Source organism: Elephantulus edwardii, unplaced genomic scaffold (assembly GCF_000299155.1).
Source record: "Elephantulus edwardii isolate Elephantulus edwardi_28Jun2011 unplaced genomic scaffold, EleEdw1.0 scaffold00061, whole genome shotgun sequence".
NCBI classification, from domain to species: Eukaryota; Metazoa; Chordata; class Mammalia; order Macroscelidea; family Macroscelididae; genus Elephantulus; species Elephantulus edwardii.
The window spans coordinates 14,733,127-14,745,846 of NW_006399811.1; the positions used below are offsets into that span (position 1 = coordinate 14,733,127).

The 12,720-nt window shown below is 38.5% G+C and overlaps 1 protein-coding gene across 1 annotated transcript in view; it reads left to right on the plus strand.

Moving 5' to 3' along the window:
* The window catches only part of LAMC1 (laminin, gamma 1 (formerly LAMB2)), a gene marked incomplete at its 5' end in the record, with an annotated part of 159,097 nt that overhangs the window by 127,486 nt on the left and 18,891 nt on the right, over positions 1-12,720 (plus strand). The window contains 5 exons of the mRNA XM_006887783.1: positions 2,906-3,151; positions 3,621-3,774; positions 5,446-5,588; positions 7,817-7,995; positions 9,935-10,091. Coding sequence (XP_006887845.1) covers positions 2,906-3,151; positions 3,621-3,774; positions 5,446-5,588; positions 7,817-7,995; positions 9,935-10,091 — 879 coding nt within the window. The remainder of the gene's footprint in view (positions 1-2,905; positions 3,152-3,620; positions 3,775-5,445; positions 5,589-7,816; positions 7,996-9,934; positions 10,092-12,720) is intronic.

Genomic DNA, 12,720 nt, shown 5'->3' on the forward strand with positions numbered 1-12,720 from the left:
TTTTATTTATTTCTTTTGTGTTTGGTTCAGTGATTACAGTTCCTCTGGTATGAGAAATTTTTGTAGAAAACAGGCTTGCTATGGATTCATATAACACATCGCAGGTGACTAGTTGACTAGTAATAGCTAACATTTACTGAATGTTTATTAAAGGTCAGGTACCATTCTAAGCACTTGATATGTTCTGCCTCATTAATCTCCCCAGCCTTGTGAGTTAGGTACTGCCTTTAATCCTATGTTATAGTCAAGAAAACGGAAGCACAAGGACATTAAGTAACACATCGAAGGCTATACATGGCTAGTTACCAGTTGAGCTGGGATTCCAGCCTAGGCTGTGTGGCTCCAGAGGGTCTCTCATGAAATGAGAACCAAACTTCATTTTTAGTTTGTGTCTGGGATTCTTGATAACAAAAGTTGTCATTTATAAATTAATTGTTTCTTTCCCTAAATAATCCTTTCAGGGTTCCAGAGCTCATACATGCACGCTTGAAAGCTTTGAGTAGTGTTCCCTTTCTGTTTTGTTTTGGTTTGTTTTTTTTTTTAAACAAAAGAACATAACACCTATATCTTCTCTAGCAGCTCAGAGCCCTACCTTGGCTGACTAAGTGAGGAGACCCAGGCTCCCTGATGTACCATTAACCTTCTATTTTTCACATTGAAAAAACATTTCCCCAGGAAAGTTTTCCTCAGTGCACTTTCCTCAGAATATCCCAATGACTAGGGTGTTGTACTCTGCAGCCATAACATAAAGTGAACCTTTTCCTACCTGTAATGTTTGCTCTCAGCTATACGTATGTGACATTTTAAAAAACTGCGCTCTTTTTATTATTGTTACTGATGATATATTATTGTCTGTCTCCTTAGCTTCCCAACCTCTAACCCTGAGTTTTAAGCTCCTGGAGAGTAGGCACTTTGCCCATTTTATTCACTTTAAATCCCTAACTTCAGTGCTTGGTGAACATATTTTTTAAGGAATACCAATATTTCATTTTACTCATATAGAAGACCATATAAAAAATAACCCAAATATAAATATCTACTGATAGTCAATCATATCTTCATAGTATTCTTTCACATACATCTTTAAAATAATCTTCCACCCTATAATGAATCATCAAGTCTTACCAATTTGGTCTCATATCTGATGACTTTTTATCACTTCCACTACTGTAGTCCAAGCCACTGTCATCTCTCCCCTAGAAATAACCTCCTTACTGGTCTATCTCCCTTACTGCAAGCCTTCATAAGCCATTTGCCACCCAGCAGCTAGACTCATCCTTTTAAAATTTGAACAAAATTCACTCATTTTTAACCTCTTCCAGTTGCTTCTTATTTAAATTGATACTTAAATTCCTTCCATTGACTCACACAGTTCTGGGTGAGTTTCCTCTTCTTGCTCTTCTGTTTTTCCTAGGCCAGAAGCCCTAGTGGCGTAGTATGTTACATATTGTTCTGATAACAGAATTGTTAGCAGTTCGAATCCACCAGTTGGTCTGTAGGAGAAAATGAACAGTCTCCTTCCATAACACTTACAGGCTTGGAGATTCTGTGGAAGGTTGCCATGGGTTGGTTTTTGGTTGGGTTCCACCCCCCCTTTTCCCTTTCTTTAATTCTTAAAAACTCAATGGAAGGTCGCCAAGGTTTTTTGTTTTGTTTAACTCTTCCATCAGAACTAATTATGGATAACTTGGCTGTAGTCATTTCATTCTCTCTCTGTCACTGTCATAATACTCTAGCCAGTTTCATCTTTTTGCTCATTGCTTTGCCTGAAATAATTTTATAATGTCTGCCTCAGCTTACTACATTGTACATTTCAAGAGAACAAGTTTTAAGTTCATTACTTCTTCCTTTTCTTCTTGGATCTAGAATAGTGCTAATTTATAGTAGAGGCTCAGTAAATATTTGTCAAATTAATAAATGAGCAAATACTGTTTCTTCAGAGTTTTTAGGTAAGTAAAGACCTTATTGACTTCAAAGACATAAAAGCCCCACCTTATTGACTGTTGTTACTTGCCTTTGAGTTGTGACCAACTTGTAGCTGATCCTCCAAGCAGGTTTTCAGAGACTTCAATTTCGTAGGAGGAGACTGCCTGTCTTCTGTGTCAGAGCAGCAGGTAGATTTGAACCACTTGCATTTGAGTTGGCAGTGCAACCCTTTACCCAATAGGCCACCAAAAGCAAAAAAAAGGAAAAGGAAGCATGAAAAGCTATAGGTTTAGTACAGTAGAACAAGCCCTAAATTCCAGTTTTATCTGTTCTGGGAAGCCATTTGGCTATAGGCAAGTTTCTTAACCTCTCAGTTCCCTTGGCTCCAATAGAAACAAGTTGCAGTTAATGATCCGTTAAGCTGTTCAGCAAAAAGTAGCATATGCCTTTATTTCTTAAACACCCCTTCCTACATCAAGCGTAACACTTCATCATTTTCAAACATACTTTTCAAAAATAATTTTATATGACAGAAGTAGGCATCACTCATGATTATAGAACATAACACTCTTGTTACTTGATCCATTTACAACTAAAACCATTTTGAGACATTATTTCAATTGATTGGCAGAGATGAAGTGCTCAATTGCTAATTGAAAGTCTAGTGCTTTGAAGCCCCTAACCACTGGACAGGACAGAGATGAGGCAGTCTGCTACCTTAAAGTTGATATGTGGCAACACATTGGATATTTTTGGTTAGGCAAACTAGGATTGCCTATTAAGCAGATAATGATAAGTAAACAGAGCCTGGGAGAAGTCAGAGGCATGCCCAGGGTTACTCCTGGCCCTGAGCCTTTGGCCCAGGTCTTCTGATCTCCTCATGTAATAGCTGGACTAGACTGCTAGTAACCAGTGATCATTCAGCATTGGAAATGACTGTACTCTGTCCTAACATCAGATTATCTCGCCCACCCCCCAGGGAAAAGGTGTGAACTCTGTGATGATGGCTACTTTGGAGACCCTTTGGGTAGAAATGGCCCTGTGAGGCTTTGTCGCCTGTGCCAATGTAATGACAACATTGATCCTAATGCAGTTGGGAATTGCAATCGCTTGACGGGAGAATGCCTGAAATGCATCTATAACACTGCCGGCTTCTATTGTGACCGCTGCAAAGATGGGTTTTTTGGAAATCCCCTGGCTCCCAATCCAGCAGACAAATGCAAAGGTAATCAGCCACTGGTCAGACTGGCTAACAATCGCATGTTTTTCTTGAGCATTCATTGTGCAGTCTCTAAAAATGACAGTTCACTGTCTGATAGAAATACATTGTGAGCCGTTTATGCAACTTAAAGTTGTCTAATGGCCATAGTAAAAGACCGGGGAGCAGATGAAATGAAATTTGGTAACATTTTACTTAATAAAAAGTATTTAATATATCATTTCAACAAGTGAGCAATACAGAATTTATTAGTGAATTTTTTTAAATGCTAAGTCTTTCAAATCCAGTGTATATTTCACATGGGCAGTGCATCTCAATGCAGAGGAGCCACATCTCAAGTGCTTCAGAGGCATTATGTGGTTAGCAGCGACTATATTAAGACCATTCTAAAAGATCTACTTTCAATGTCTATGTGTTAGTATTTCTAAAAATGAGAGTAGTTGAGTCTCATTCTGTCTCTGCCTGTCCACCCTAGCCTGCAGTTGCAACCCCTATGGTACCGTGAGGCAGCAGGGCAGCTGTAACCCCGTGACTGGACAGTGTGAATGTCTGCCTCATGTGACGGACAGGGACTGTGGTGCCTGTGACCCTGGATTCTATAACCTGCAGAGCGGACAAGGCTGCGAGAGGTGAGATATTGATGTCATTGATGGGAATAATTGTTGCCTTCATTTTATTGTAAGAAATACATTTTTACAGGTCATTTTACAGTTGCACAACTTCATTCTGGAAGTATCCAAGCACCCTTTAGAGGCAGTGCTAGAGAGTTTTAGTTAAGTTGATGGGAGGGAGAAATGGAGCTAAGCAGCCCTAGATAATCAGAATCATCTGAAGAACATTTGAAAAACACAAATCACAATGTCCTTTCCAAAATACTTAGACTCTCAGAGAGCTCTGGTGGTTTACTCTATACTATGTTGAGCTCTTAACCAAAGTAGTTAGACTCTCCAGAGGTACAACTTGGAAATTCTTTATTTCAAATGTTCCTGGGCAGGATCACAGATTCGTGTTTCCTAAAAAAAAAATTGAGCATAGACTTAACATGCTGCAAAAGGAACAGATGCAGCACGGGAATGACCGAGTTTGACTTCTGTCCACTTCACAAAAGGGAGCGTTTTCCTTCAGAAATATCCATAGCAGTAGACAAGATTGCTGCTAGGTCAGACATGCAATCCCCCATGCTCCTGCATGTATTTCCTCCAATTACTAGGTTTGATATTTGTTGTTGACGCACAGATTTTACTCACAGTTGTGGTACCAGGAGTGAGCCTTATTAGGGAAATAGGTTGGAGAGTGGGAGAGGTAAAGAATATCTCACAGTGCAAGTCCAGGTTTAGTTCAGCAGTCCCAAGCCAGATTAACAGCAAAACACCATTTCTTAATTAGTAAAAGTCCTGGTTCCAGTTTAGCACACAAATTCAAGAAGCCTCTATTTCCCTCAATCGTCCAGCAAGGTTTGCCTCAGGGCAGTTGTAAATCAACTTTTCCTTCAATCATCTGACAAGGTAAACCTTCAATAGTGGCCAGCACAAATGGAAGAAGCCTCAGGTTACACTTTGCCAGTCTCTCTCCACAGCATGTACCAAAAAACCATAAAGAAAAAATAAACAGCAATGAAACCCACCACTTCTGTTAAATCAATTCTAACTCATAGTGACCTTTTAGGAAAGAGTAGCATGAACCCCTAGGGTCTCCGAGGCTGTAATCGTGGTAGAAGCAGACTGTAACATCTCTCTCCCACGGAGCAGCTCATGATTAGAACAGCTGACTGTTTGTGATCAAACACTCACTGCACCACCAGAGATCTTAAGATTCACCAGATAAGTCTGTAGTTCTTTGAAGGCAGGGTCTCAACACAAATACTTGTACACCATTGTTCATCCAACATTATTCACATTAGCTAAAGAAGGAACAACCCAAATATTCATCAGCAGTTACCTAGATAAGTAAAATGTACTCTGTCCATACAATGAAATGTTACTCAACCTTAAGAAGGGGTGACATTTTAATATATGCACACCATTGATGAACCTTGAAAACAGTATGCTAAGTGCACTAAACCAGACACAAAAAGACAAATACTGTATAATTCCACTTATAGGAAATAACTAGAAGTGCAGACGCCTAGAGACCAAAGAAAATAACCTCAGGAGTTCAGTGACCACAAGCATTTTGTCTTATTCGTTCGTGTATTCTGTGGCCTGATACAGGTTGTGTCTGTGTTTTTCTGGTAGAGGGAAAGAACAGTGTTCCTAGAGTCAGCTTGTCTTTCCTGACAAATGTCTTGTGCTTGTTTCCAGGTGTGACTGCCATGCCTTGGGTTCCACCAATGGTCAGTGTGACATTATCACAGGCCAGTGTGAGTGCCAGCCAGGCATCACGGGTCAACACTGTGAACGGTGTGAGGTCAACCACTTTGGATTTGGACCAGAAGGCTGCAAACGTAAGGGGTGTTGGTCTCTGATGACTTTACTTTTTACAAAACCCTGTGGCATGCTGAGATTGTTGTTAACTAATGTGGCAACTGCTGGGGTCAGTCTTCCATGTAAACCTCCTCTCATACCAGACCATCCTTGGTAATGTCTGCCATCAATTTTTACCCTAAAGTAATATGTAATAAGTATATTGTCATTCTCTTAGCTCTATTAAATATTTTTTAGATTGTATAATACTGATCTCTGGTGGCATAGTCCACAGGAAGTTGCACTGCTAATCGAAAGGTGGTGCCTCTGTAGTGGTTTGAATCTACCAACCGCTCCACAGAGAAAGATGTGCACACTCCTCCTGTGTGATTTATAGCTTCTGAAAGCTCCCTGGAGTCAGTCGGTGCTGACTCAATAGGCTATGAGATAGAACGACAAAATTCTTTTGCAAAATCTTTCCACACTGAATTGCAAAATTATTGCTTACAGCTTCTTTAATAATTGAACAGGATCCTGTTTTGATTTTTCTCCTTAATTACCATTTCATTTTTTAAAAAAAGTTGATTAGGTGCTCACAAAAAGCTAATTACCTCAGTATTATAGTTAAAATATACAATATCTAACAAAAATCACCAAACACAGAAACAAAACCACCAACAACAAAAAATAGCTCATGATTTTAGCATGTACAAATGAAGCTGTGTGATCTGAAGTGACATTGTAATTGGGTGATCATGACAGCTCTGACCAAAGGGCATTCATTAAAGGACTCAAAAAGTAAATTAGCAAGGTTTCAGTCTTAGGATATACTTTAGTCTTGTGATTGAATATAAAAATTGGGGTTACAAGTTTTTGTTGTTATAATAAACAAGGATAATTTCATAAAAATTAATACATCTGTGCTTAAACACTACACACAAGTTATATAGGCTGACCTCTGATAGGTCAGTCACCACCACCCTCAAATAAAAAGCATTGCCATTGAGCCAATTCTGACTCAGAGTGAACCCCCCCCACCCAATAGGGCTTCCAAAGAGTGTAATCTTTCCAGTAGCAGACTGGAAATCTTTCTTCTTCTGAGTTGTTGGTGGATTTGAACCTTCAACCTTTTGATGACCATTTGGACGCTTAACTAATGCTTCACTAGACCACCTGTGGAACTTAAAAAACCCACTAACCCACTTTCATTGAGTTGAGTTCAGCTCATCACAACCTTCCGTCGGGTTTTGAGGGTTGTAAATCTTTATGGGAAGAGACTGGTTAGTAGCCCAACAAATTACGAAAATCTCTCCTCATTCCAGTTAGCACTAAGAGTCAGAAAGGGGGCAGATCTTCAGGCTGGCCAGATCTGGCCTATAATCAGGCCTGCATCTGAAGCATGCAAGATGATTTATTAGGTGGACATTGATCCTTTTCTAAAAATCTAGAGCTTAAGGGTTGCTCTGCTTTCTTTGCAACCATTTTATTTATCTTTTCTTTAGTAGCATTCTTGAGTCTTTTGTTTTTATAATATTAGTTTTCCAAAGAAAACAGAGCCCTCCAACTGTGTTTAAGGAAATCTAATTGATCACGTTGTTAGTTCAGATAATGAAGCAGTGAAGGATTCTCTGTTCACAATGTGTTTATTGACTTACTGGCTGCAGTTGCTTCCCGCCCTTGGGACCCTTCTGGTACACTTACGTCTAAACATCTGCTTCTCCTTGGCGTAAACACTTGCCTGGAATTAGGTCTCAGAACAGTTTGGTTTTTGCTTTCTGAACTTCTTCATTTCTCTTGTGGAATGTAGCATAAGTCATTAACTGACTTTAGATAACAAAGTGAGTAAACACACTATAAAGTGATGCAAAATAAGCCTTAGTAGCTGGGTTTTCCTAGTCCCTCAGTGAAAGAAATTTTAAAGCATAGCGTGGTGAGTATAGAGGTGAATTCTTGCAGTGGATATAAACGGTACAGATTAATAATTTCTGTAATCATCAAGTGATATGACATGTGCTTCAGAGGATGTGCATTTTGCTTTACAAATAACTGTTTCCTTTAAAAATATCCATCTCCTCTAGCACTTAACTGTAAATTCTTATAAGTAGGCCTGTTTTCAAAGAGTGTATATACTTAGAATGTTAGTACTGTCAGCTTTGATAATAATCTGAATTCTGGTGGAGAAAATGAATTCAAGAAGAAAATTATTTTCTTCTGTCTTTTTCTGTTTCTTTCTTAACATATCATATCATCTTACTCCTTGGCCCTGCAGCCTGTGACTGTCACCCGGAGGGGTCTCTGTCACTGCAGTGCAAAGATGACGGTCGCTGTGAATGCAGAGAAGGCTTCGTGGGGCACCGCTGTGACCAGTGTGAAGAAAACTATTTCCACAATCGGTCCCGGCCTGGCTGCCAGGAATGCCCTCCGTGCTACCGGCTGGTGAAAGATAAGGTGAGCTCTCGGCAGTGCATCCATTAATTCCATACACACTGCACGCTTACTGTGCATCTCGGGTCAGGAGAGAAAAACTAAATAGGTCGCTGAGAGCAGTGACTCTATCTTGTTCGGCAAGATAACTCTTCCTGAATTTTACATGACCTCCTTGATATTTCTATTCGGCTCCTCTGATCATTATCTCAAACATCACATCCAGATTGTTCTGTTGATTTACCCCGAAGCCTGTTCTGAGTTGTCCTCTTTTCTGTAAACAATCCCTCCATGAATCGTAAGCCAAAAATCTAAGACTCATTCTTGATTATACTCTTCTATATCCTTGCCCACTCAGAATGCTCCCCTTCTAACACAGATATTTATCCAATCCAGTCCAGACTTTATATTTCCCCACTTCTAACCACCATTCTTCACACGCTAGAGTATATTTCAGGTGTAAAGTGGATTTTTCTAGATTAAAAAAATCTTCACTGGAGTTGTGTTTGATTTGAGCTAAAACCTAGCATCCCTGCTGTGACCAGCATGGACCTGCATCCTAACTCCGCCAGTCTTAACCACACCACTCTTCCCTCACTCAGCATGTCCCAGCCACCCACTAGCTTCAAGGTCGTTTTAGGTCGGCTTCCTTTTGCCAGGGACAACCTGCAGTCCTTCTCATGACTTGTTCCTTCATATCCTGGGGATCTCACCTGAAATTCACTTCCCCTAGACAGTCCTAGAGAGCTCTGGTGGGTTAGTGGTAAGGAGTTACACTGTCAACCCAAAGGCACTGGGTTCAAATTCACCAGCTACTCCATGGAGGAAGGATGGATAGTCTCCTTCCAGTCCATTTACTGCCTCTGAAAGCCTGCTGGAGGTTCAGGTATGAGTTGGTTCCAACTCAGTGGTATGTAACAATAGAGAGTCCTACCAAAACTAGTCTCCTCTTGCTATATTCTATTTGTATCCTTTATGACATTAACTGTCTCTTTTGTAGGGTCTCCATTCCTTTTTGAAAGTTTGTTTTTCCACAGTGCTTTTATGACACTCAAAAACTCAAACATATTGCCATCAAGTTAGACTTACTCATAGCCAACCTTCCAGCAGGTTTTCAGAGGCTGTAAATCAGTCTTCTGGGAGGATATTGTCCCTCTTTCTCCCATAGAACAATGGCTGGTGGATTTGAACTGTCTGCATACTCAATACACTATACTACCTTATTTCACTATCTGGTTTGTTGGTTGGTTGGTTTGTTTTTTATAACTGAAATAAATCTAAAGAGGATTTTCACCTTTATTTTTTAGCAAAGTGAAACTAACATTTAAAGTTTGTTTTGCTACAGGCTGTTGTAGGGAAGCCTGTACCCTGAGCAGGCCACCAAGCCCCTTCCCTGGGAACTATGCTCAGCATCAAACCACCATAGCTTTGGACTGTATGAACACTATGTGTTAGTGTTATTTTAGGTTTTTATGGGGGTTTTTTTGGTATAATTTGGAAAGGTATTTCCTGGGTCTGGGAATACTAAAAAATTTTCCCATGTATGTTAATGGTTAACTTTATGTCACTAACTTTATGCCATTTAACTTATGAAAGGTTTCATACGAGTTTTCCTATTTTGGGATAGTGGTAGGAGTGTGTATGTCATGTTTATTATTTATCTCCAGACTGAGACATAAGTCTCTGGTTAGCATCGCAGCACCGTGCAGGCTCTGCCACCAGAGCACCTTGGAGGCTGGGAATCAGCAGCATCAGCATGTCTTGTTTAAAGTCAGAGGAATGGTCCTGCCCATTTTCCTTTTGAAGTCATGATGATAAAGAGCAACTAATCATGTTATCTATTTGAAAGTAGATGGATCTGGAATGTATAGATGTCCACATTCAAAGGGTATCTGTACTATTCCTGCTGGAGATAACATCCAGAATGTCTTTCTTACCTCTTTTCTCTCTTCATTATGTTTAGGTTGCTGATCACCGACTGAAACTCCAGGAATTAGAGGGACTCATAGCAAACCTTGGAACTGGGGATGATGTGGTGACAGATAAAGCCTTTGAGGACAGACTGAAGGAAGCAGAGAGAGAAGTGATGGACCTTCTTCGTGAGGCCCAGGATGTCAAAGGTACACATGATTGAATAGTGAGATTGACTAGTATTTAGATGTGGTTTTTAATTCAAGGTTAATTAGTGCAGTTTTAGAAAATTCTTTCTCAGTCTTGAAACTTTTTATAGAATATGGGTTATTGTTTTCTAACCCACATTTTTAAAAGTAACTCACTAGCTTAATGTCAGCATACATTTCAAATATTATATAAATCTTCCCCATTTTAAGGTTTTTTCCTAGTGAGTGCACGTGACTGTTAACCTAAAGGTTGGCAGTTCATACATACTCAAAGGTCTGACAACTTACTTGCATAAAGATGACATATAAAAAAGCCCTGGGGAGCAGTATCACATTATCGATTGATTGTTCAAGTTCACTATTTTTCAGTGCTGTGTAATATTCCATTGTGTGGCTATACCATCATTTTTCTATCAATTGGTTTATTGATAGGCACTGGAGCCAAAAGAATAAATTCACCAAAGAATAAATTCAGTCAACAAACACATGAAGAAATATTCAAAATCCCCTAGCTATTGATTTATTGTTTTATTTATTTATTGCTTTATCATAAAAAATTTTTTAAATTGTGATTTTCATTAAAAGTTTACAGAAAGGATGGGTTTTTATTCATCCACTGATATACTCATTTTCCCCTCCTGCTCTCCCAATTCACTCTGTAATACATATCTTGTTCTAGATAATTACTGTACACACATCTAATCATGCATTCCCTTCTGATAGTCCCTACCTCTCCCATTCCAGGTAGGTTTCATTATTTATCCATTCTTTCCCTGCTCTCCCTTCCCTTATGTCCATCCTATTTTTATAACAGTCATTTTGTGCAGTATTTGCCCTTTTGTGACTAAGATATTTCACTCAGCATAATGTCTTCCAAACTCAGCCATGTTGTACAGTGTTTTACAAGTTCACTGTTTTTCAGTGCTGTATAATATTCCATTCTATGGATATACCATAGTTTTTCTATCCATTTATTTGGACTACTTCAAATGGCAAAAAAAAAACCCCACATTCAGAAATGTTCAAAATCCCTAGCTATCAGAGAGATGCATATTAGAACAATGAGATATCATCTCACGCCTGCAGCAATAGTAAAGTTCAACAAGGCACCCCACAACAAATGCTGGTGAGGATGTGAAGAGATTGGAACTCTCATTTACTTCTGGTGGGAATATAAAATTGTATGACCACTATGGAAGGCAGTTTGGCATTTTGTCAAAAAGTTGGAAATAGAAACTCCATTTGACTCAGCTGTCACACTACTGGAAATATACTTTAAAGAAACCAGAGCCACAACTCAGATGTATGTACACCCATGTGAGCATTATTCACAGTACCACAGAGAGAGAAACAGTGCAAATGTGTGTCATCAAATGAATGGGTATTCTTTTAAATTAGTTTTTGTACAGTCATTCATACTGTGCTTCAGTCATATACACTGTGTTTTAAATAGTCATTTGTATACATTGTTTTAAATAACCAACTAAATAATAACTAATAACTAGTATTGATCAGTTCCCTTTTTTCTTCATATACATTCTGTTTTATATAAATACTATTTTTACCCTCATCATTTTTTTCATCCCTCTTCACTCACTTACTGTCATTGAGTTGAAACAGACTCATAGCTGAAGTCCAGTGTATTTTCAGAGACTGTAAATCAGCATAGGAGAAGATTGCCTATCTTTCTACCAAGAAGCAGCTGGTGGATTTGAACCACCTGCCTTTGAGTTGGCAGCGGAACTCTTCACCTGCTAGGCCATCTGAAATTCTTAACCTATGGGATTAATTGACTTGATGGCATTGGCAACAGATTATCCCATTACAAGACATTTAAAAATAGTACAAAAGTCACTTAAGCTACACATTTTTAGTATGCATTTTTTTAAAGTAAAAAATATAAGCTTTGATTTTCCAGCATTCTAGTGAGTGCTAACATATTTTACACACTTTTATTTCCTTAGAGCACATGATGAAATATTGTGGCCTTCAAGTATTACATGAACAGGTGCTGCTGAGTACACAATGCTTGGCATTTAGGAATGGAAAGACTAGAAATTAGTGTCCACTTAAGAAATTTCCTCCCTAATTAACAAACAGATGTGTTGGTAACATTCCATTTAAAAATGTCCATTTTATGCATTATGCGCATATTTAAGGTTCTTTTCAGCTAGATTGATAGCCCCTTCTGCACATCATCTGATGAGACCTGCCTATGAGCAGAGAAGTTAAGATACGACATACAAAAATAAAAAGAAAAATATGGAAAAGCCTGTGTTATAGAAATATTAGTTAAACATAAAATACATATTGTTTAAAATTCCATACTTTGTGACATTTAAAATATTAACGCAAACTGTGATTTGTTTTCTTATATTTAAATATGCATTTTTACACCAAAGAAAGGTACAGAATAAAACTTATTTTTAAATACATTCATGAATCAAAGGAAACTTTAGTTGTTGGTTTGGTTTTGTTTTGGCTTGGTTTTTAAATTTTATTTTATACTGGTTTATCTACAAAGTTCATAAAAGTTTTTTAATGTAAAAGTTAGTTATTTTTAGATAATTCACTAACTTCTGGCAAAAAATAAATTGTTATTTAAATAAAAGTTGACAGAGCAAGTTTG